Raw genomic sequence first — 26,040 nt, forward strand, 5'->3', positions numbered from 1 at the left:
ACCGGCAGGAGGGTAGCTCTCCAGGAGCAGGTCTGGGCACCACTGGACTGGAGAGTGTCTCCAACCATGGCATGCAAGTTAGTGCTATGCAACCTGACTCCATGATCCAGGCGGATGAAATAACGATTTACTGAGGGAGAAAAATCACAAATTGTGTCTTTAGCATTTATGGTTATTTAAACTTGTAAATTGTTGAACAATCATTTAATGTGTTTCGATGTTAGACTGAGACCTGACTGGGGCCATGGGCAGAGATAGTGCCCAAAATATTGCCAGTTTAGAATCTATTACTAGTCTCTGGTTTCTTGCCTACCCTCAAAGAGAAAGAGAAGATCAATTCTCTATACATGTGAATGTGCACACACTTGTGAGCAAACACCGCATCACAACAGATACACATCTCTCTCCAACTGGCAAGAGGAGCTAATAAAAAACCCTTTTGAAAAACTTAGCTAAACTTACAGTGGCTGGCATTATACAACAGTAGCGTGGGTGAGGTTTTTTTTTTTCCACCATGCTTCAATTCTCTGGGTGAGGCAGGAGTTTGTTTCATAACTCATCCTTTGAGAAGCAGGCACAGAAATGGAGAGCTGGGTATATAAAAAAAGGCAGGGATGCCTATGAAAGCGCGGAGGGCCGCAACCGCGGATAGTTTGAATCACTCTTGAACGAGAGCTTGAAAACCCACACGCTGACCTGGAAGGGCAATGTGCTGCATGCTGGGTGCTGCTACACCACCTACAGTACTGTAGACACACACACACACACACACACACACACACACACACACACACACACACACACACACACACACACAAATACTCACAAACATAAATATGCGCACACATTGTGCACTTAGTTAGCCTCTTACAGCAGTAAGAGGTAACTTTTTTGCCAACTCATTACCTAAGTGGCAATGTGAGAGCTATAGAGTAGTCTACAATGATGCTGGGCTGGGGGGGGGTGACTTACCCAAATAACAATATAAGAAAATAGAATGAAATAGAATCTTTATGACAACATGAGCAGGACTGGTTAGGACTGTTCTCAGCACAGCATGGCAGAGTACATGGAGTAGCAGCACGCCGAACATTGCAGATGGATGGATACACAGCACGGACTGGCCTCGGCTGAACTCTTTATCCGCTGTTTGTGGAACCATTCGGATTGTATTCATGTGGCGTCCGGGTAGCAGAGCGGTCTATTATATCATTACCTACCAACACGGGGATCGCCAGTTCGAATCCCCGTGTTACCCCCGGCTTGGTCGGGCATCCCTACAGACACGATTGGCCTGCGGGTGGGAAGCCGGATGTGAGTATGCGTCCTGGTCGCTGCACTAGCGCCTCCTCTGGTCGGTCGGGGGGGCCTGTTCGGGGGCGGGGGGGGGGGGGGACAGCGTGATCCTCCCACGCACTACGTCCCCTTGGTGAAACGCCTCACTGTCAGGTGTAAAGAAACCTCCACATGTATCGGAGGAGGCATGTGGTGGTTCGCAGCCCTCCCCGGATCGGCAGAGGGGGGTGGAGCAGAGACCGGGACGGCTCGGAAGAGCGGGTTGAATTGGCCAAGTACAATTGGGGAGAAAAAGGGGGGGACGTTCCAGTAAATAAATAAACAAATATATTGTATTGATGCAACCCACCAGACATAAACAGATCTAATTTGTGGGTATCACATCCCATGATGACGCAAAGTCACCGGTGTCATGGCTCGTTGTGAATCGTGGAAAAAAAATATTCATCTCTTAGTTGTCTTTTCTACTTTCGCAGATGGCAGTCCTGAATGACTGTGTGTGTGATACCAGTCATCTCTTTGTTTGTAAAGGCTAATTTCTGTCTCGCCCCTTTGTGAGAGCACCAGCAGCTCGTCGAGGGAAACGGAGTGGGTTGGCTCGATCTCACTTAATAATAGCAACAAGCGTGTCCACAGAGACGGGACCAGCCTACTCAGAGCTGCAGAGACAGGACCAGCCTACTCAGAGCTGCTCGGTGTTTATGTTGTGTTTGGTTCTGCAGCTGTAATAACTGGACCCTTCGTTAGAGAGCATCTTTTCAAAAGACAGATCGATTGCACGTTAAACTCTGTCCTTTAAATGCGTTAATTCAGGCACGCGCAACCCAGCACACATCTCGCCGTCTCCAATTTCACAACTGGGAACAAATGTCGTGCAAGATTTGTGGTTAGTAAGACATGCAAGGACTTTGGTGGGTTCCTTTCAAGGAAGACGTGAAATGACAGATAGAATAAAATCAATTGGGGAAAAACAGCAAAAGAGTAAAATTTTAAAGTTTCTTAAAACTGAAGAGATCCACTCCACAGTGGATTTGTTCAGTTGTAAGAACAACTGCCAAGAACCCGTGGATCCATTTTGCATCAAGACTCTGACTGGGAGATGCAAGTGGACCTGAAGAAGAGACTTGTCTTTCCGGAAGAGGTGGCAGTGACCTCACTCCGACCAGACATGGTACTTCTATCCAGGAGCACAAAAACCGTGCCCTGGGAGGACAGGCTAGCCATCTCTCACCAACAGAAGAAAGCCAAGTACCAGGATTTGATCGATGACGCTCTCATCAAAGGATGGTAAGCAACCTCATTTCCTACAGAAGATGGCCTGGAACCCAGACAACCGAGGCCGGCCGTTGGTGAGATAGCCATGGCAGCTGAGACCAGCTCAAGATGGTTGTGGTTGACGAGAGCCCGCAGTTGGATCCCTCTTGCAGGCGAAGGCTAACATGGTCTTTGCTGCCCCACTCAGGCGAGGCATACAGGCTAAGGGGTGAAACGTTTGTGACCCTGAGATACCTGCTGAAGATGCAGAAGGGTTCACCGCAACGTGACTGCTCTGACCAACCTGCCACCAAGGAACGCCATCAAGAGGAGTAACCTGAGACACCTTAAGTAGCTCCTGCAGTTTCTGCTTGTAGCAAAGCATCTCTGATGTTTACTTCACTGCTTGGCAAATGGTAAACAGTTTCTGTCGGAAAAGGCTTCTCGGGCACTACAGTTGCCAGTAATCTAATCACGACTCACCTCTAGCTGATCACATCACTTTCATATATCTATAAGCTACCCGGCATAATGTCGATTCAACATTTTCACAAAAGTAACTCAATTGGCTGTGTCTGTCTTACTGCTTTCATGGGAGCAGAGATCCCCCCCCGCCCCCATGGGAGCTCAGCTTCCAGCATCCTCATAACTTGAACTCGGCATGCATTGCATGCGTGCTGATGCTGAGAGAGAGACAGACAGACAGAAAGCTGAAAGTTGGTCCTGTTGATTAGGGTTGATTTCCCAAATACATCTTTCTGCTTAACTAATCGATAGCGACAGATATGATCGCATCACCAGGAGGGTAGCAACTGCATCACAAAAGACACCTGGCGTCCCTGGTTCCTGTGATATCCCAAGTTCTGTGATTTCTTTGGAAAGTAAGCAAGTGACAAGGGTCCCTTACAAACGTCTTTGCATTGCCTGTGCACTACGAATACACAGTGACTGGTAGAAGCCGAGTCAAGTCAAGGCCACGTCTAAGGCCTTAACGAAGAACGATGGTGATCATGACGAAAGACTGAAACCTACGCCCAAACTGAGGCTGACGATGTAGTAGTGTATTTGTGTGCAGGTTTGTGCGTGGACACAAATCCCCCCCATGGGTTCAAGTCCAGGCGGTTGGCTGCAGCACTGGCTCCAACAGGCCACCATTAACCCAATCAGCAGAAAACGATCAGAGACACCGAGACCCATTAAACCAAGAGCACCTCGTAACAGGAAGTGCACATCCACGAGACAGAACGCCTGACTGTCTCTCCATGTGGACGGCAGTAGCGTGAAGCAGTGCAGTATGTAGTTCAAGGTTATTTCGCGTTTTTCCTGCCGTCAGGTTTGAGCGACAGCCTACATACATCGCTCTTAATGAGAAAAGGCATTTTTAGAACACCAGGGACGAGGCTGATCCAGAGACCAAAAAACCTTAAAATAAAACCCGTTACTCTGAGAGAGCGAAACCTCCAGCAAACCAAACCAAACCTCTCCCTCTTCCCCCTTTTTTTCCCTCTCTTGCTCCCTCAGCCACAAGACTTTCTGCCTCCGGCACCGATCCCATCATCCCTTCTCTCCGAAGATCAACGGATCTATGAATAGCGTTGTGCAATTTCAAATAGTGACAATTCCCCCCCCAGGAAAATTCATGAAAATGTTCAGCTCCCCCCCCCCAGCTCTTAAGGAACCTGTCCCTTAACATAATGGGGTATTTTTAGAATTACATTAGACATTGCGCCTATGTAAATTCTTTTGTGAAACCCATTTTGTGCCTGTTTTGTATATATGATGTGCACGCGGAAGTTCTGCACGTGAACTCGTCATACTAGCTAGCAGAGCCTAGCATAAGGGGTGCATTCAAGTACCCTCCTGTCTGACCCACTGGGAACAGCATTGCACACAGCTCTACCTCAGTTGGGTCACCTGATCTGCATATTCTGGGGTAATTCCAAGACATTTCCTGATAGCTTCATGACATATTTGTCACCGTTGCAGGAGGCGGGAAGAAGTTCAAAAATTAGCATTATTTACCTCCTGTAGGAGATACGGGACTGGCCTAAGCTGATGAGGATGATGATGATGAGGATGATGAAGAGAAGACAAAGATGGACCCAGTGATGATGAATACCTCGTTTGGTGTTGCTGCTGGGTATCTGAAGAGATTTCACACTGGGATTTAATGTGATTGACGACAAATAAATGGGAAAAAAAGCTGATTCTTAAAACATTTCAAATAATCATTTCAATGTACACATCCCAAAACAAACAACTGGGTGACAGTGAGGGAGTCTCAAGGAAGTGAGGACATGTCAAAAACTCGTGGCTATGGGTAAAATGCGAGCGTGCCTTTTATATATAGTTGGCCTATGATCAGATGTTAAAGGGAACATTGTGCAGGTGTGTGGTCCTTGGCTCACCTGCCCACCAGGAGAAACTCTCCGACCAGGCGTCGGCGTCTCATGGCCATTAATATGCCCCGCACGGTCATGCCCTCACAGAAACAGGCCACCACCCTGGCCTTGGGCAGGTGGCCTCGCAGCTTCTCCAGCAGCTTGTCGAAGCTCTGCTCCTCGGCGTTGCTGTAGATCTTATCCGAGTGGGCGATGCAGATGCCTTCCTTCGCTGCCATGTCTTTGAACGCTTCCATCCCACTCTCTCCATAATTACCTAGCAGGGGAACCACATGCACGGGTCAGGTGTTCACATGTGTGATAGAAACAAAGCCGTGGGTTTGCTGCTGCTGCTGCTGCTGCAGGAGACAGACGGGCTTTTGAAGTGAAAAATGAGCTCGTACAGCCAGGACTGCTGCAAAATTCTCGGACTCACCGGGGCCCCCGGTAACAAAAATCACTTTTGACATCTGCTAATTCAGTTGAGTTAACTAGCATTAAGAATGTGAAGTCTATCACTTCTACTGATGTCCCACTTTCAAGTTGAAGCTTAAATTACAGTCTGCATAAATATATGTATACCGGTCTCTCTGAGTCGTGCTCACACAAAAAATGAGCACACATGCATAAATGTATGCACACACCCACACATATTCGATTTTAGTAGATGTTTACAAACAAACACAGAGAGAGAGAGAGAGAGAGAGAGAGAGAGAGAGAGAGAGAGAGAGAGAGAGAGAGAGAGAGAGAGAGAGAGAGAGAGAGAGAGAGAGAGAGAGAGAGAGAGAGAGAGAGAGGTGAGGGATGGAGAAAAAGAGGGACGGAGAGGGATGGAGAGGGATGGAGAGAGAGAGAGAGAGAGAGAGAGAGAGAGAGAGAGAGAGAGAGAGAGGAGAGAGAGAGAGAGAGAGAGAGAGAGAGAGAGAGAGAGAGAGAGAGAGAGACATGCAAACAGAACAGGCAAACAACCATTTGGGTGGTATGCCAACACAATGCCCCAGAATCTGGTGTACGATGTCCCCATTACATGAACAGTCAGGGGGGAGACTCCCCCATTTTCACAGAAACCAGGTCACCTCATTTCTGTTGCTGCGAAAATCTATTCTCCCTCTGGGAGCATGACGGCATTTCAGGGCTTTGAGTTAAAACGATAAGAAAGCATCTTTCTAGTACTAGGTGTAGGAGCTAGGGATCAGGTTTTGGTGTTATATTATGGCAAGCCTCCAGGTGCGGAGACAAAAATTAATTTTTGAGCTTCCTTTGTCCAAGGGAGGGTTGATGGAGCAGGCTCAGTCCTGCTTCCCCAGCCACAGTAAACCTGAGCTGTCTCAACCGGTTGCTCTTCATGGGGGACCGGGTGCTGTGATCAAGGGTACTTCAGCAGCCATTGAATCTCGTTCACATCCATACAGATGACCACGGTCAAGTCACAACTCATGCTTCCATAATCTCTAACCTATCACATGTCGAGTGAATAAGTTTCCACAAAACTGGTAAGGAAATCCGCTTCCGCTTCAGGTGTGGGAAGATGGAGGGGCAAATTCTAAAGTTTGCAGCGGCCTCACCCAGATCTGGTGTGGGAAGATGGCGGCACAGATATGCAATTGTGGCGGCCTCACCCAGTACCGTCCATGCAGTGTCTTTGTCCACGTCTACGTTTGTCTTCGTTTGATGGCTGGGAGAGCTGGCGCTGGATCGGCTGGGAGAGCTTGGTCTGCTGTGAGCCCAGGGACCACGGCCCTGCCTAGAGTTGAGCCCGAAGAGGTAACACGAGGGCGGTCTGACAGGACGCGGAAGCGGGACAGGCTAAGCTAACTGCTAGCCCATGCAGACCAGCAGTCCTGATAACACTGAGGGTGGTCTGGCGGTGGCCTCGCCTAGCCTTGACTGTGTTTTAAGTGGCATTGCGTAGAGTGCTGGGAGGGGTGTCGAAGGTGTCTGGCTGGGAGAGCTGGCATTGGATCAGCTGAGGGAGCTTGGTCTGCTGCGTCGTGTGGGCCCAAAGACCACGGCCTTGACCGGAGCTGCACCTGAAGAGGAGACACCAAGGGCGGTCTGACAGGACACAGAAGCGGGGCAGGCTAAGCTAACTGCTAGCCCATGCAGACCGGCAGCCCTGATAACACTGAGGGTGGTCTGGCGGCGGCCTCGCCTAGCCTTGACTGTGTTTTAAGTGGCATTGCGTAGAGTGCTGGGAGGGGTGTCGAAGGTGTCTGGCTGGGAGAGCTGGCATTGGATCAGCTGAGGGAGCTTGGTCTGCTGCGTCATGTGGGCCCAAAGACCCCGGCCTTGACCGGAGCTGCACCTGAAGAGGTAACACGAGGGCGGTCTGACAGGACACAGAAGCGGGGCAGGCTAAGCTAACTGCTAGCCCATGCAGACCGGCAGTCCTGATAACACTGAGGGTGGTCTGGCGGCGGCCTCGCCTAGCCTTGACTGTGTTTTAAGTGGCATTGCGTAGAGTGCTGGGAGGGGTGTCGAAGGTGTCTGGCTGGGAGAGCTGGCATTGGATCAGCTGAGGGAGCTTGGTCTGCTGCGTCATGTGGGCCCAAAGACCCCGGCCTTGACCGGAGCTGCACCTGAAGAGGAGACACCAAGGGCGGTCTGACAGGACACAGAAGCGGGGCAGGCTAAGCTAGCTGCTAGCCCATGCAGACCAGCAGTCATCCTGGCTGGTGTTCATTCTCCTGGACAGTGATTTTTTTTTTGTTTAGATATACTATGTGTTAGTTTAGTTATGTGTTTGTGTCTTTGTGTTGCACTGCTGTGGGCTGGGGGAAACAATGTTCCATTTCATGTGCACAAGTGTATGAAATGAAATGACAAATGAAGTGTTTCTGAGTCCGAACTATTCAGACAATCTGTGGAATGGGAACCAGTGCCTAAAACCTGCCTCCTAATGAGAGGGTCACGTGAGATGTTTTTACATGGAAAAAGGAAACAACACTAGGCATGCAAAAAGCCGTTGTTCCAAATCCTCTTTATACAATGTAACACATGTATATCCTCACACACCAGCTTACTGTTTTTCTATAGGAATTATGATCCAATCGGGATTTAGCACTTGTTCTTTCTGGGAGGGATTTATTCTTTGATCACATGGTCAGAAAGCCATAGAAAGGTTAAAAAGAGTTGGAAACTCTAAAGGCTATCAGCCTTTATTTTGTTGTTGACGTTCTTGGGAGTTGTGACGGAGGGGGCCAGGGGCCTCTGAGTAAAGGCACACGAGGCTCTACTTGGAGGAGACACCACCTTGTTTCAGATTTTCTCCACGACATCTTAGACAATACCATCCTGCACATTCGTAAATTCAACGAAACCCCCACTCCCTCAACACAAATAAATAAAATAAACACAACAACACAGATATATTGGGTGCTTTGTCATGTAACACTTCAATTGAGAATGGTCTCAGCTCCATACCCAAATGACCTTTTTCCCCCCTTTTCTCCCCAGTTGTATCTGGCCAATTACCCCACTCTTCCGAGCTGTCCTGATCACTGCTCCACCCCCTCTGCAGACTACCACATGCCTCCTCCGAGACATGTGGAGTCGCCAGCTGCTTCTTGTCCCCTGACAGTGAGGCGTTTCACCAGGGGGACGTAGCGTGCCGGAGGATCATGCTATACCCCCCAGTTCCCCCTCTCCCCTCAACAGGCGCCCCGACCAACCAGAGGAGGCGCTAGTGCAGCAACCAGGACACACACCCACATCCGGCTTCCCACCCGCAGACATGGCCAATTGTGTCTGTAGGGACAGCCGGCCAAGCCGAAGGTAACACGGGATTCAAACCACCGATCCCGCGTTGGTAGGCAATGAACGAGCTTTTACTGAATTCGCTGTAAATTTACTCCCCTGACCAGGTCACGTCAATGAAACATCGACGACGGATGACATGAAGTCATAAAAAGCATTTCTCTCAATAATAAGAGAATTCAATCAGCGGCCAATCACGGCAACGGTACACTGTGATACCTTCACGGGCCAGTGGCCATTGCAGATGTTCCCTTGAAAGCCTTGTTAACCATGAGCAGGAAGAGAACTCACAGATAGGATATCAGCTAATTTGTCATGACCGTCCCAGCTTTTGGTGATCCCTGCAGTCGGGAGATTTACAGGGGTATGAAGGGGCAGTTGGTGCTCTCCTTGTAAAGTGAAAGACGAAGAGAGCCAGTGGGGGGGGGGGGGAGCGTACGGGTGTGTGTGAAGACATAAGCTGGCACCTTCAGTGGGTGGCTGTATGCCCTTCACCACTGGAGCCAGATGGTTAACCAAGTCACATGCTGCTATGAGTCATTAGGAGAGCTCTCTCTCTCTCTCTCTCTCTCTTGGTCAATAAAAGGGTAGATTATTGCTGGATATCGGTGTGGAACTTTTTTGTTTCCACTTCACTTGGGCGGCACGGTGACGCAGTGGTTAGCGCGCTCGCCTCACAGCAAGAAGGCCCTGGGTTCGAACCCTGGGGTTGTCCAACCTCGGGGGTCATCCCAGGTCGTCCTCTGTGTGGAGATGGCATGTTCTCCCCGTGTCTGCGGTGGGTTTTCTCCGGGTGCTCCGGTTTCCCCTACCATCAAAGAGGCTTTCGATGGTGTTTTAAGCCCCCAACGTACTCTCAATCACAGCACTGCTTAGGGTTAGGGTTAGCGCCAGTGCTGTGATTGGCTGAAACTGTAGGGGGCGGGGAGTGCCTTCCATGCAGTGCTGCCTTGAAGAGTACGTTGGGGGCTTAAAACAGCATCGAGCCAAAAAGACATGCATGTTGGGGTTAATACTCCTGCCTGTGCCCCTGAGCAAGGCATGGCAAGACAAACTAGAGTTGGTCCCCGGGCGCTGCACGGCACCTGCCCACTACTCCCAGCTACACACCTAGGATGGGTTGAATGCAGAGCGTAATTTCCCTACGGGGATCAATAAAGTATCTCAAAATAAAAAATCAAAGGGAAACGTCTTTTAAAAACAACAGAAACAGAGAAATGTACAAGATCCATGCTGCATTCCATAGTTTGAACTTTCACAGCTTCTAATCTAGTGAATATCCTCCTCCACATGGAGCAGTGAATATGCATGTGTGCAAATGAGAAAGACAGAGGGGGAGAGCGAGAGGAGGCAAAGGGACCTTAAGGTCTCTAAACTCCGCATCATTGACTTGACTTTACTTGACACTGTGCTATTTTGGTAACCACGCAAATATATATCTAATATACGAGGGTTACTCTTGCGGAGGTGTCAGGATTTCTAAGCGTACAGCCACTTTTGTAAAATCTCATAGTCCATAAACTGAGATAATAATCCCCGCCTCCAGCATAAAGGAGTAAGATTTGAATGTGGTTATTTCACAGGGGCTGTCAAATAGCTGCTTCCATTAGAGATGTTTTATGTAACTGTCCTTCCTTAAAGAATGTTCAACACTAAGGTCAAGGTTTGTGGACCAACCCAATCACTACCAATCATCAAACCATACCCCGCCTAAGTGCTGTAAAGCTTCAGGAATCAGGAACACTGTGTCGTTTCAGTTCATGTCTATGCAAGCACATGAAATATCGTTTCCCCCAGCCAACAGCAGTGCAACACAAAGACAAAATCACATATCCAAAAACTGCAAGAACACACATATCCACACTAACACATATATCCAAAATAAAAATAAAAAATCCACTGGCCAGAGAGAGAACGCCAGCCAGGATGACTGTCGGAACTGCCGGTCCGCATGGGCTAGCAGTTAGCTTAGCCTGCCCCGCTTCCGTGTCCTGTCAGACCGCCCTCGATGTTTCCTCTTCGGGTGTAGCTCCGGGCAAAGGTTGTGGTCCTTGGGCCCACCGGATGCAGCAGACCGGGCTCCCTCGGCCGATCTAATGCTAGCTCTCCCAGCCAGACACCCTCGACACACCTCCCCGCACCCCACACGACGATGCCAGAAACAAGCTTATACTTCCCTCCTCATTGGCCAGAAACTGACTGACAAACTGAGAGACACTGACAAGCTGTTGGAGTTCACCTGACCGATGACAGACTTGTGTACACTTTCAGTCAAGCAGAGAGAATGTTGTATGACCATACAAAGATGTGGAATTTCACATATAACACAAAACCCAATTCACAAACGTGTTGTATCAGTTGTGTGTATTCTTCTAGCAGAACCAACTTTTAACTAAAACGGAAAGTAAAAATAAAAAAAGCCAGCCTACAGCTCTACTTCTTTCACAGTTCTTTACCTTAAAGTCTGTTCACACATATTCACAAATATTGCAATATATAAATCTCCCTCTCACACTTTTAGGGGTGGTGTGTGTCTTCCTCAAGCCCGGGTCCTCTACCAGAGGCCTGGGAGTTTGAGGGTTCTGCACAGCTGTTCCAAGGACTGCACTCTTATGGACAGAGACCTCAGATGTTGTCCCTGAATCTGCCCTCCCAGTTTAGGAGTCACAGCCCCTAGTGCTCCTATTACCACTGGGACTACTGTGGATTTCACCTTCCACATCTGATCTAGTTCTTCCCTCAGCCCTTGGTAGTTCTCTAGCTTCTCGTGCTCTTTCTTCCTGATGCTGCCGTCGCTCGGGATTGCTACATCGATCACTACTGCTGTCTTGTGTTCGTTCTCGACCGCCACAATGGTGCATACATACACAGATGGACACACACTGGAAAGTTATGCAGTATCCCATTCTGTGGTAAATATTACTATGACTTATTTCTGATAAACAACGCAAGTGAAATATATATATATATATATATTTTAGGGGTTGGCATCAAGATTAATCGTAACTACATCTACCAGGAAATCTACAGATGTAAACCTACAGATTTGCTTTCAGATTTTATAAACAGGCACTCATAGAAGAGTCCGTCCGCTGTTTGCATCAAAGTACAATTCTATTTTCGGGCCTTTGTGTTTGTACAAGTGACAACCCGGCCAATGAGGATGCACAAGCCAGTGTATTCTTGGTGCCGGTCCCAAGCCCGGATAAATGGGGAGGGTTGCGTCAGGAAAGGCATCCGGCATTAAACCTTTGCCAAATCAAATATGTGGATCATAAATCAGGTTTCCATACCGGATTGGTCGAGGCCCGGGGTAACAATGACTGCCACCGCTACTGTTGGCCAGCAGGATGCCAATGGAAACTATGCTACTGTTGGGCGTAGGAGAAGGACAGGGGGAAGGCATGTCCCGAGGCAGCTAGAGAGGAGGAAGTGTAGGAGTGTGGAGGTGAGAGTCAAAACTTTGAATGTTGGCGCTATGTCTGGCAAAGGGAGAGAGCTGGCTGATATGATGGAGAGAAGGAAGGTAGATATACTGTATGCGCAAGAGACCAGGTGGAAGGGGGTAAGGCCAGGAGAGTCAGAGGTGGGTTCAAACTCTTCTACCATGGTACAGATGGGAGGAGAAATTGGGTAGGGGTAATTCTGATGGAAGAGTATGTCAAGAGTGTGTTTTAGGTGAAGATAGTGTTGGACAAAGTGATGAGTATGAAGCTGGAAATCGAAGGGTACTGATGAAAGTTATTAGTGCATATGTTCCACAAGTTGGGTATGAGATGGAAGAGAAAGAAGAATTCTGGAGTGAGTTGGATGAAGTGGTGGCGAGGGTACCCAAGGAGGAGAGAGTGGTGATTGGAGCGGACTTCAATGGGCATGTTGGTGAAGGAAATAGAGGTGATGAGGAGGTGATGGCAGGTATGGAGTTAAGGAGAGGAATGTGGAAGGACAGATGGTGGTGGATTTTGCGAAAAGGATGGAAATGGCTGTGGTGAATACATATTTCAAGAAGAGGGAGGAACACAAAGTGACGTATAAGAGTGGAGGAAAGCACACACAGGTGGACTATATCTTATGTAAGAGGCACGATGGGAAAGGGACGGGGAGACTGCAAGGTAGTGTCAGGGGGAGAACATAGCTACATATCATCAGATTGCGGTCTGTAGGATGACTTTGGTGACCAAGAAGAGGAAGCGAGTGAAGGCAAAGCCAAGGATCAAATAGTGGAAGTGGAAGAAGGAAGACTCTTGTGTGGAGTTCAGGGAAGAGTTAAGAAAGGCACTGGGTGGTAGTGAAGAGTTGCCAGATGGTTGAGCAACAACTAGTGAGGGAGACAGCTAGGAAGGTATGTCATCTGGACAGAGGAAGGAAGACAAGAAGACTTGGTGGTGGAATTAGGAATAACAGCAAAGTATACAGAGGAAGAGGTTGCAAAGAAGAAGTGGGGTAGTCAGAGAGATGAAGAAAGTAGACAGGAGTACAAGGAGATGCAGTGTTAAGTGAAGAGAGAGGTGGTGAAGGCAAACGAAAAGGCGTATGGTGAGATGCATGAGAGGTTGGGACACTATGGAAGGCGAAAAGGACTTGTACCAATTGGGTAGAAAGAGGGACCGAACTAGGAAGGATGTGCAGCAGATTAGGGCGATGAAAGATAGAGATGGAAATGTGCAGACAAGCGAAGAGAGTGTGTTGAGAAGGTGGAAGGAGTACTCTGAGGGGCTGATGAATGAAGAAAATGAGAGAGCGGGAGAGAAGGTTGGACGATGTGGGGATAGTGAATCTGGAAGTGCGGTGGATTAGCAAGGAGGAAGTGAGCGCAGCTATGAAGAGGATGAAGAGTGGAAAGGTGGTTGGTCCAGATGACATACCTGTGGAGGCATGGAGGTGTTTAGGAGAGATGGCAGTGGAGTTTTTAACTACGTAGATTGTTTAACGCAATCTTGGAAAGTGAGAGGATGCCTGGGGAGTGGAAAAGTAAAAGGGTGATGTGCAGAACTGTAGTAACTGCAGAGATATAAAGTTGATCAGCCACAGCATGAAGACATGGGAAAGAGTAATAGAAGCTAGGTTAAGAGGAGAGGTGATGATTAGCGAGCAGCAGGATGGCTTCATGCCATGAAAGAGCAGCACAGATGTGAAGTTTGCTTTGAGGATGTTGTGGAGAAGTACACAGAAGTTCAGAAGTAGTTACATGGTTGAGGAGAGCCTGGAGAGGTGGAGATATGCACTGGAGAGAAGAGGAGTAAAGGTCATTAGGAGCAAGATGGATACATATGTGTGAATGAGAGGGAGGACAGTGGAATCGCGAGCATACAAGGAGTAGAGGTGATGAAGGTGTATGAGTTCAAATACTTGGGGTCAACTGTTCAAAGTAAAGGGGAGTGTGGAAGAGAGGTGGAGAAAAGAGTGCAGGTGGAGTGGATTGAGAAGAGTGTCAGGAGTGATTTGTGACAGAAGGGTACCAGCAAGAGTTAAAGGGAAGGTTTACAAGATGGTGGTGAGACCAGCTATGTTGTATGGTTTGGAGGCAGTGGCACTGATGAAAAGACAGGAGGCGGAGCTGGAGGTGGCAGAGCTGAAGATGCTAAGATTTTCATTGGGAGTGACGAAGAAGGACAAGATTAGGAAGGAGTATATTAGAGGGACCGCTCAGGTTGGACGGTTTGGAGACAAAGCAAGAGAGACAAGATTGAGATGGTTTGGACATGTGTGGAGGAGAGATACTGGGTATACTGGGCGAAGGATGCTGAATATGGAGCTGCCAGGGAAGAGGAGAAGAGGTAGGCTAAAGAGGAGGTTTATGGATGTGGTGAGGGAGGACATGCAGGTGGCTGGTGTGACAGAGGAAGATACAGAGAGACAACATGGAAATGGATGATCCGCTGTGGCGACCCCTAACTGGAGCAACCTAAAGTAGTAGTAGTAGTAGTAGTAATAGTAGTAGTAATAGTAGTAGCAGTAGTGTTTGTACAAGTGAGACAAGAACTACCAAAGAGAAAGTATCAAAAATATGCAGGTTGATTTTATATGTGTGATACAGTCACTTTCAAAGGTAACAACATAAACAAACGTTACTGCGCATGTGCGTTATTATGCCCCAAACTTAACTTCAGGCAGACTTCCGCAAACAATCAATAAGAACAGAGTCTCTTTAGATTATTTCTGATAACATGCAAAATAGATAATGAGTAAATTGTATTAGCTAGCAAGTTAAAAATGTCTAGCCAGTATAATTTGGGGTTACCAGTTGAAGAAAATAAGCTTTACTTGGCCAAAGTCAAATGTGATAACGTTACACTCCCAGACCTGTTCAAGAAAATGCAGAGAGAAGAACATTTTTCTACGGACCCGTCTGGTTTAGCGGAGGTCAGTCAGGTACAGGTCTTTGAATACCTAGTCGAGAGGGAATGTGCACCTTGCTGAGCATACAATCCTTGCATAATCCATAACTATTCTGGTTACATGCACATTCCTGCGTAAAAAGTGCACTCTTTCAATGGCATTGCTTAAAAAGAGACACAAACGTGGACTAGTGGGCAGCATATGTGGCCTACTGGTGCAATAGAACCACTATGTGATTTAATTGTATAGCATGCATTGATTGAAAAACATCGTGGCTCATCTTGCTAGGTTATCCATCCATCCATTTTCCAAGCTGCTTATCCTAATTAGGGACGCTGGAGCCTATCCCAGCAGGCATAGGGCGGCAGGCGGGGAAGCACCCAGGGCAGGTCGCCAGTCCATCTCAGGGCCGACACATTCACACCTAGGGACAATTTAGTAAGTCCGATTCCCCTGTCCTGCACGTCTTTGGACTGTGGGGGGGAAACCGGAGCACAACCCCGGGATTCGAACCCTAGACCTTCTTGCTGGGAGGCAACAGCGCTAACCCCTGGGCCACCGTGCCGACCTTGCTAGTGTAAACTACTAATAAGACACGTTAGCCCCTAGCTAACGGGTCTGACCCTTTAGCCGAGCGGTTAGTGATGTCGCCTTGTGGTGCAGTACACCCCGTACCGAATCCCGCACCGGGCAAGAAAAGAACCGGTTACATTGGTGGCAGCGGTGGGATCCGGAAGTGTGCAGATCCTCAGAAGTCTCTTCGGAGCGCGGGAATAACAAAGCGCTTCCGGGAGAGGGTGACGACTGTAAACTAACGGGTCTGACCCTTTAGCCGAGCGGTTAGTGATGTCACCTTGTGGTGCAATACAGTCGTATCGAATCCCGCACCGGGCAAGAAAAAATAACCGGTTACACTGGGTTACCACAACAGAAAAGGATCAGGCAATGTTAAAGCTGTCAAGTCATAGGAAACAGGTATCCTAAGGTCAGTTCGCAACGAAGCTAAGGCGTACCAACTAGTAGCATTACTGTGTTAGCCGTTAGCTATCACTTAGGAGGTTTTTACTTGACAGCGAGTGCTACAGAGCCTCGATTTCTTGCCTGGCTGCCAGGCCTCTCCGTACAGCGGTGATCCACGCCTCTTCTTAAGGGAACCGGAACATTTCAGCAGTTCAACTTTCACTCCGGTTCGTAGCCGGTGCCATGTAGCCAGGGACAGGCAAACACAGAGCGGAAGTTAAATTCGGGCCAGGCGCAGAAGCTTGGCACCGCGCATGCGTCCGATACAAGCGTCGTCCCAGCCATCCGTGTATCGTTGTGAAAAGAAAAGAAGAGGAGAGGGAGTGAGAGGCAAGTGAATTTCACGCTTATGACGCTTCATTAAAAAGAGATCTGGGGCATCCGGGTAGCGTGGGGGGGTCTATTCCGTTGCCTACCAACACGGGGATGCTACCTCCTGATTGGTCGGGCGTCCCTACAGACACAACTGGCCGTGTCTGCAGGTGGGAAGCCGGATGTGGGTGTGTGTCCTGGTCGCTGCACTAGCGCCTCCTCTGGTCGGTGGGGGTGCTTGTTGGGGGGGGGTGGACTGGAGGAAATAGCGTGATCCTCCCACGCGCTACGCCCCCCCTGGTGAAACTCCTCACTGTCAGGTGAAAAGAAGCGGCTGGTGACTCCTCATGTATCGGAGGAGGCATGTGGTAGTCTGCAGCCCTCCCCGGATCGACAGAGGGGGCAGAGCAGCGACCGGGACGGCTCGGAAGAGTGGGGTAATCGGCCGGATACAATTGGGGGGAAGGGGGGAAAAAGTGGGGGGGTCACTTCTGCTCTCTCTTTCACACACACAGACACACACACACACACACACACAGTCTTACCCTCCGTGTGTATTGCAGATACGTAACTCCAGTTGTATCTCTTGACGATGTCCACCATCGCTCTGGCCTGCTGGGCATCTGATGGCACCACTCTCATAAAGTACTTAAACAGACTCTAGTGGAGTGAACGAGAACGCTCGTTTAGAGCCGAGTATGTGGTCTGCGTGCAAACCTGGCCTGGGTTTCTATGCATGCATGCCTCGTTTGAGGATAGCTCGAGTTTACGGTGCAGACCTGGCTGAGCGCTCCCCTACCTTGTCGCTGAGATCCATGCTGGTGGCGGAATAAGCGATCTGTGGGATGTTGAAAAGCTGGAGGAGATTTTGGACCTGGATGGCTACAGAGCTGGACCCCGGTCCAATCAGCCCCACGATGGGCTTTTTCCCCTGTGGCAACATGCTCCCCTCTTGTCCTGTACACTTGCTCTGGCTTTCCTCTTCTTCGTTGGACACCAGTGTATCCCGGATGAACTCGATGCTCTGCTCCAGAGCCACTGCAGAGTGCCAGCAGGAGTCCCTTGGGTAGACAGATAAATGCATGTTGTTGTTTTGGTTCAAGGGTGAGCTGAGACATTGAACAGGAAGTGTTGAGAGCAACAACAAAGAAAGGCCAGTGGGGCTAATAAGGCACCCTTTCCCCCCAATTACTCAGAATTCAGAATCAAAAACACTTTGTAATTTAATTTCATGCACTTATGCACATGAACTGAAACGACACAGCAGTGCAACACAAAGACAAAAACAACAAGAACTACAAGAACACACATATCCACACTAACACATACGTATATCTAAACTAAACCACAAAAAAATAAATAAATCACTGTCCAGGAGAACGAACTCCAGCCAGGAGGACTGTCGGAACTGCCGGTCTGCATGAGCTAGCAGTTAGCTTAGCCTGTCCCGCCTCCGTGTCCTGTCAGACTGCCCACAGTGTTACCTCTTCGGGCGCAGCTCCGGTCAGAGCCGTGGTCCTCGGGCCCACAGGATGCAGCCTACCAGGCTGCCTCAGCCACACACCTTCGACACACCTCCACACGACACTAAAATCACAGTCAAGGCTAGGTGAGGCCACTGCCAGACCGCCCTCTGTGTTGTAGGAACTGCTGGTATGCATGAGCTAGCAGTTAGCTTAGCCTGCCCCGCTTCCGCGCCCTACCAGACTGCCCACGGTGTTACCTCTTCGGGCGCAGCTCCGGCCAGAGCCGTGGTCCTCGGGCCCACAGGATCCAGCCTACCAGGCTCCCTCAGCCAGACACCTTCGACACACCTCCACACGACACTAAAATCACAGTCAAGGCTAGGTGAGGCCACCGCCAGACTGCCCTCTGTGTTGTAGGAACTGCCGGTATGCATGAGCTAGCAGTTAGCTTAGCCTGCCCCGCTTCCGCGTCCTGTCAGACCGCCCACGGTGTTACCTCTTCGGGCGCAGCTCCGGGCAGGGCCAATGGTCCCTGGGCCCACAGGACGCAGCAGACCAAGCTCCCCCTAGCGGATCCAGCGCCAGCTCTCCCAGCCATCAAACGAAGACAAACTTAGAGGCAGACGCGGACAAAGACGCTGCATGGGCGGTACTGGGTGAGGCCGCCGCAAACGGGCATTCGCGCCGCCATCTTCCCACCATCTCACTCCTCGCTACCACTACCATCCTTTCCTCAGCAGAGAAAACGCTATACTGAACCCGTCTGCCAAAGACGTGACACAATTGGTCCTGAGAAGTGCTGGGCTAAAAAAATATTTATAATGCATCTAAATATAGACGGCTGGACTTGTCCCTGCAAGCGATAGAGTAATTAAGCTGCACGGACCTTGTTTTGTGCTCCTTACTAGTGCCAAATACAAAGACAAGAAACAGAGGCAGATCTCCAGTGACTTTCCCACCTATCAGGAACTAGGTTGATACTGGGGTGGTACACGTGACAGCTTATGGTGAAGTATTACAGAGTGAGTAAATGGTGTGTACAAAACTGCAAAGATGAGCCTCACAGTCAATACTCGATCCCCGTGGGGAAATTACGCCCCGCATTCAACCCATCCTAGCTGTGTAGCTAGGAGCAGTGGCCAGCCGCCGTGCAGCATCCGGGGACCAACTCCAGCTTGTCTTGCCATGCCTTGCTCAGAGGCACAGACGGGAGTATTAACTCTAACATCCATGTCTTTCTGATGGTGGGGGGGAAACCGGAGCACCCGGAGAAAACCCACCGCAGACACGGGGAGAACATGCAAACCCCACACAGAGGACGACCTGGGATGACCCCCCTCCCCCAAGGTTGGACAACTCCGGGGGTTCGAACCCAGGACCTTCTCGCTGTGAGGCGACAGCGCTAACCACTGCGCCACCGTGCCGCCCAAAAGAAACTGGTGCACCGTTCCTGGAGCTCCTGGAGCAAGCCCCTGTTCCAGAAACCAATTTGATACGTGGTCCCCGGGTAGGGGGCGTATCAGATATTAAACTGACGAGAACAACGATAACAAGGACACGGGAAGTGAGACGGCCGGGCGCTGACCTGATCTCACAGCCGAGCGTGATGTTCGGGAGGATGTTGGGGTCTGCGTTGATTCGGTCCAGAGTGTGCATCATGGCTTCCACCCTCTGGATCCCATATTGCTCCCGCACCGCACCACACTTCCGCTCATGGACCTGGGGAAAGACACACAAAACGATGCACATAACATCACACACACATACACACGCACACACACACACACACACACACACACACCTCACTGTACCTTGTCAGCAGGTGGTTGGTGGTGGACAGAGAACAGCGCTCCGATGATGATGTCACCGGGGATGTGTGCCAGGACCCGTCTCTCGTTGTTCTGACCTGTGACCCCCATCTGACCCCTCGGGTCAGTTGCCAAGAACACACTCAGGACCAGCAGCCTCACACCGAGTCCTTCTCCTCTTCCTCCTCGTGCCGTCCTTGGATTCTTCCACCCTCCTCCTCCTCCTCCTCCTCCTCCTCCTCCCATCTTATTGGTTCTATTAACCTCGGGTTGAGGATGGGGCATCGGTAGTGTTTGGCATGCTGGTTTAAACACCAGACTCAAGGATCAGCAAGACTGGATCTGCATGTACCGGAAAGGGCTGGACTAGTCATCTTGAATTCTTGAATGTCTATGTGTGTGTATGCGTGTGTGCGTGTGCGTGTGCGTGTACGTGCGTGTGTGTGTGTGTGAGTGTATAAACACGTTTACTTACTGAGTGAATAAACTTGCACTAAAAAAAACAAATGAATTACTTGAAAACGATACAGGAACACGAGTTCAGGATGTGGTCTTTTGGCTGGAAACGTGACGTTAAATGCAGCAATTCACGTGTAAAATTAATGTTACAATACAACCAACAGCACATCCTAATAATAACCATTCTTGTGGTGGTAGTAGTAGTAGTAGTAGTATTGCAGTAGTAGTAGTCATAGTAGTACTAATAGTGCAGTAATAGTAGTAGTAGTGCAGTAGTAGCAGTAGTATTGGTAGTAGTATTGCAGTAGTAGTAGTAGTGATAGTAGTAGTGGTAGTAGTAGTGCAGTAATAGTAGTAGCAGTAGTGCCGCACTAGTAGTAGTAGCAGTAGTAGTACAGTAGTAGCAGTAGTAGTGGTAGTAGTATTGCAGTAGTAGTAGTCGTAGTAGTAGTAGTAGTAGTGATAGTAGTAGTGGTAGTAGTAGTGTAGCAATAGTAGTAGTAGTAGTGCCGTACTAGTAGTAGTAGCAGTAGTAGTACAGTAGCAGCAGTAGTAGTACAGTATTAGTCATAGTAGTAGTCGTATTAGTAGCAGTTGTAGTAGTAGTAGTACAGTAGTAATCGTAGTAGTAGTAATAGCAGCAGCAGTTCTAGAAGTAGTAATAGCAGTAGTAGTAATAGTAGCAGTAGTAGTACAGTATTAGTCGTAGTAGTAGTAGCAGTTGTAGTAGTAGTAGTACTACAGTAGTAATCGTAGTAGTAGTAACAATAGCAGCAGAAGTACTAGTAGTAGTAATAGCAGTAGTAGCAGTAGTATTAGTAGTAGCAGTAGTAATAATAGCAGCAGCAGTACTAGTAGTAGTAGTAGTAGTATTAGTAGTAGTAATAATAGCAGCAGCAGTGCTAGTAGTAGTAATAGTAATAGTAGTAGTAGTAGTACAGTAGTAATCGTAGTAGTAGTAACAATAGCAGCAGCAGTACTAGTAGTAGTAATAGCAGTAGTAGCAGTAGTAGTATTAGTAGTAGTAGTAGTAACGACAATAGTCATGTGGTCTCTAACATTTACTTTGATTTCCACGTCTCCTCCCCGTTCGTCCACGGATCACCTGTTCCGCTACTGTGCCAAAATACGCACGTGAACTCTGCTGGTCTGTGGCGTGTAATTTACGCCAGACCACAAAGAGCATTTAGCCAAATATTAAGGAGACGCAAGTCTGTGGAAGTCTGTGGAACACCACGAGCATGAGTCCATACAACAGACTTACCCGTCTCCTCTCTCTCCTGCCTCGAAACGCGCTGAAGCTTTGGAGGACATCTCCGCCAGGGCGCGGAGGAAGACGCTGAGGAAGGAGCGCTGGTTTGACTCCGGCTCAGCGTGACGCCTGGCTACAGCCGAGCGAAAACAGCAGCAGATCTTGCAACCCGCTCTGGGAGCGTGCTTCCCACGTGACGTACACACAAGCCCCCCCCCTCCTCCTCCTCCTCCTCTTCTCCTCCTCTTCCCCCTCCTTTCCCCCTCAGCATGGAGCCAACAAGGACCGGAGAGGACCGTCAGCAGACCCACAGTAAAGGCTGTCAGGAGCCTGTACCGCTTTTCTTCACAGACTACTTATATAGCAATAATAATAATAATAATAATAATAATAATGGCAGAACTGATAAAAGCTGTTCCAATTATCGTATATAATAACGATATTTTTAGATGACGTTGGTATCTGTTATGATCGCTATCTTTATTTATTTATTTAATTTTTAAAGGAGTAAGTCCGCACATTAAAATGATCCCAAAACTAATTTATTCGGCGTTTCGACCAATCAGATCCTCCGAAACGTTGCCGGATAAATTAGGTTTCAGTGTGCAGAGACCTTACTCCTTTGTTCCAGTTTTGCAACTTTTGCCTTGCAACCTGATGTTTTCTTCTCTCTCTCTCTCTCTCTCTCTCTCTCTCTCTCTCTCTCTCTCTCTCTCTCGACATTAATGGTTATTGAGTAAGAGAAACGTAAAGAGTTTCTTTTGTTTCGCAACCTTCAGTTTTGGTGGTTTTTTTTCCCCGTATGAAATTAGTTTGTTTCTGCGCATCATCTGAGCGCAGCGCTGAGTTGCGCGTCACCTGAGCGCAGCGCTGAGTTGCGCGTCACCTGAGCGCAGCGCTGAGTTGCGCGTCACCTGAGCGCAGGGCTGAGTTGCGCGTCACCTGAGCGCAGGGCTGAGTTGCGCGTCATCTGAGCGCAGGGTTGAGTTGCGCGTCATCTGAGCGCAGGGTTGAGTTGCGCGTCATCTGAGCGCAGGGTTGAGTTGCGCGTCATCTGAGCGCAGCGCTGAGTTGCGCGTCATCTGAGCGCAGGGCTGAGTTGCGCGTCATCTGAGCGCAGGGCTGAGTTGCGCGTCATCTGAGCGCAGGGCTGAGTTGCGCGTCATCTGAGCGCAGAGTTGAGTTGCGCGTCATCTGAGCGCAGGGTTGAGTTGCGCGTCACCTGAGCGCAGAGTTGAGTTGCGCGTCACCTGAGCGCAGCGCTGAGTTGCGCGTCATCTGAGCGCAGCGCTGAGTTGCGCGTCACCTGAGCGCAGAGTTGAGTTGCGCGTCATCTGAGCGCAGCGCTGAGTTGCGCGTCATCTGAGCGCAGGGCTGAGTTGCGCGTCATCTGAGCGCAGCGCTGAGTTGTGACGGACGCCGTGGTTATGTTGGAACCGTTGTTCTGGACCAATCCACGGGTCTTCTCAACACACCTGGTGGAGAGAAGACATCGTGATGACATGTTTTAGGATTGTTGCTGCAGCGTTGCAGTGTTGTGTCGCTGTGAAGCCGCTGGGGGCAGACTTGTAACGTGTGATATTGGGCTGTACAAATAACTTGACGCATCAAGGACATTTTACTTCCGGGAATAATTCTCAATAATTATATATTGTCCCTAATTATTTCATATATCAATCATAAAAAAACACCACAGAGGGTCTGTTCAGTTGACTTCCAACACGGGGATCGCCGGTTCGAATCCCCGTGTTGCCTCAGGCTTGGTCGGGCGTCCCTACAGATACAACTGTCCGTGTCTGCGGGCGGGAAGCCGGATGTGGGTATGTGTCCTGGTCGCTGCACTAGCGCCTCCTCTGGCTGGTCGGGGCGCCTGTTCGGAGAGGGGGAACTGGGGGGGGGGAATAGCGTGATCCTCCCACGCGCTACGTCCCCCTGGTGAAACTCCTCACTGTCAGGTGAAAAGAAGCGGCTGGCGACTCCACGTGTACGGGAGGAGGCACGTGGTAGTCTGCAGCCCTCCCCGGATCGGCAGAGGGGGTGGAGCAGCGACCGGGACGGCTCGGAGGAGTGGGGTAATTGGCCAAGTACAGTTGGGGAGAAAAAGGGGGTAACCCCCCCCCAAAAAAAGAGAACACCACAGAAATGCAAACTGTATCAAAGAAACAGCTTTCTTTTATGAATCCAGTACATAAATAACATATAATTAGCTCACGTGTCTGTCTCGAGGGAGACATCATTAGTCATTTGGGGATGCAAGAACTCTGATACGTTTCTTCTTCTGGTGTAAAGGGGACCATGGATCTGGGGTCCAGGCTAAGGCTTGAACAGCTGGTCAGAATCCTACTTACGAGCGGAGAAAAGTTCAAGATGACCCGACTTCCGCCGAGAAGTCATCCAGCAGTCCGACCGGAAGGTCCACGTGCAGCCTGACGGAAGGGAGAGAAAAAAAACCCAAATCTGATGAAAGACCTGAAACTCAAACACGGTCTCCATCACACCACCCTCCGTGCGGCGGTACGAGAGATTCTCAAGGCACACGGCGTGGAAGTACGGGGTGATTTTTGCAGTAATCACACAGCGCCCCCTAGTGCGAACTATGCGCCACTACGCCCCTTCCGTTTCAAACCGCAGGCCGTGCGGGGGAGAGACGACGACGACTCCACAGTGTTCTTCTCAAACGTGAAGAGTTAGACCTGAATGGGGGCTTTGAGCTGGGCGGGGGTCTCGTGTCGGCAGTCATGCATGTGATACGGCCGTGAAGCTTCCTGAGAAACGAGACAAAGCCGGAATAAGCAGCGTACTTTGACCTCACACCACAGTACAAAGTGTTCATTTAACTGTGAGAGTGTACACTCTCACAGTTAAATGAACCCCCAGGGAGTTAAATTAGCACTCAGGGAGTTAAATTAGCACCCAGGGGAGTTAAATTAACACTCAGGGAGTTAAATGAACCCCCATGGAGTTAAATGAACCCCCAGGGAGTTAAATTAACACTCAGGGGAGTTAAATTAACACTCGGGGAGTTAAATTAAAAACAGGGGAGTTAAATTAACACTCAGGGAGTTAAATCAACACTCGGGGAGTTAAATTAACACTCAGGGAGTTAAATTAACACTCAGGGGAGTTAAATGAACACTCAGGGAGTTAAATTAACACTCGGGGAGTTAAATTAACACTCAGGGGAGTTAAATTAACACTCAGGGAGTTAAATTAACACTCAGGGGAGTTAAATTAACACTCAGGGAGTTAAATTAACACTCGGGGAGTTAAATTAACCCCCAGGGAGTTAAATTAACACTCAGGGGAGTTAAATTAACCCCCAGGGAGTTAAATTAACACTCAGGTAGTTAAATTAACACTCAGGGAGTTAAATTAACACTCAGGGGAGTTAAATGAACACTCAGGGAGTTAAATTAACACTCGGGGAGTTAAATTAACACTCAGGGGAGTTAAATTAACACTCAGGGAGTTAAATTAACACTCAGGGGAGTTAAATGAACACTCAGGGAGTTAAATTAACACTCGGGGAGTTAAACTAACACTCAGGGGAGTTAAATTAACACTCAGGGAGTTAAATTAACACTCAGGGGAGTTAAATTAACACTCAGGGAGTTAAATTAACACTCGGGGAGTTAAATTAACCCCCAGGGAGTTAAATTAACACTCGGGGAGTTAAATTAACACTCAGGGGAGTTAAATTAACCCCCAGGGAGTTAAATTAACACTCAGGTAGTTAAATTAACACTCAGGGAGTTAAATTAACACTCAGGGGAGTTAAATGAACACTCAGGGAGTTAAATTAACACTCGGGGAGTTAAATTAACACTCAGGGGAGTTAAATGAACACTCAGGGAGTTAAATTAACACTCAGGGGAGTTAAATGAACACTCAGGGAGTTAAATTAACACTCGGGGAGTTAAATTAACACTCAGGGGAGTTAAATTAACCCCCAGGGAGTTAAATTAACACTCAGGGGAGAAGAGGATCTGAGAGTGCGGGAGGCCGTGTGGATATGAAGGAGATCAGAAAGACATGAAGGAGCCGGGTTATGAAGGGCCTTAAAGGTGAGGAGCAGGATCTTGAAGTCAGTATACAGGGAGCCGATGGAGGTGCTGATGAACAGGAGTGATGTCATCTATGGAAGGAGGTCTGGTGATGAATTCTGGACCAGCTGAAGTTTATGAATACAGTTGAGGGGAAGACCAGAGAGGACAGCATTACAGTAGTCAACACGGGATGTAACCAGGGTGTAGGTGAGTACGGCGGTGCTGTTAGGTGTAGGTGATTAATATTGCGTAGGAGGAAGGATGCAGACCGAGTAACGATGCTGATGTGGGCTTCAAGAGATAATGTGCTGCCCAGGATGAGACCCAGACTCCTAACCTGAGGCGGTGGAGGAGCTACAGCTTTGTCAGCAGTCAGAGGAAAACCATCTATAATGTGGCCTCTGAATAAATAATAAGCCTTGTACATTTATCTCCTTTTCCATAGCCCCCCCCCCCCCCCCCGACGGAAGACAAGGCTGTCCGGGTCTGAGGGGACCGGGACAGATGCCGTCGTCCTGGCTGAAGGCTTATGTGGACTTCGTGTTATTCTAACATACACATGATGGGCATTTGAAATGTGTGGGGCAGAGTTGTGGAACAGTTTGAGCAGCATGGCACTCACAGTACAAACCGGACGCGGGTCAAGAAGAC

General features: G+C 49.1%; 1 protein-coding gene across 1 annotated transcript in view; it reads right to left on the reverse strand.

The window, feature by feature from the left end:
• Positions 1-26,002, reverse strand: part of grm5a (glutamate receptor, metabotropic 5a) — a 53,723-nt gene extending 27,721 nt beyond the window's left edge. Inside the window, exons 1-6 of the mRNA XM_056284890.1 lie at positions 25,989-26,002; positions 19,636-19,789; positions 19,410-19,543; positions 17,158-17,419; positions 16,904-17,018; positions 4,959-5,208 (exon numbers count right to left, since the gene is read on the reverse strand). Coding sequence (XP_056140865.1) covers positions 4,959-5,208; positions 16,904-17,018; positions 17,158-17,419; positions 19,410-19,543; positions 19,636-19,789; positions 25,989-26,002 — 929 coding nt within the window. The remainder of the gene's footprint in view (positions 1-4,958; positions 5,209-16,903; positions 17,019-17,157; positions 17,420-19,409; positions 19,544-19,635; positions 19,790-25,988) is intronic.
• Between the last annotated feature and the right edge of the window lie 38 nt (positions 26,003-26,040).

This window comes from Lampris incognitus, chromosome 8, assembly GCF_029633865.1.
Source record: "Lampris incognitus isolate fLamInc1 chromosome 8, fLamInc1.hap2, whole genome shotgun sequence".
Lineage (NCBI taxonomy): Eukaryota > Metazoa > Chordata > Actinopteri > Lampriformes > Lampridae > Lampris > Lampris incognitus.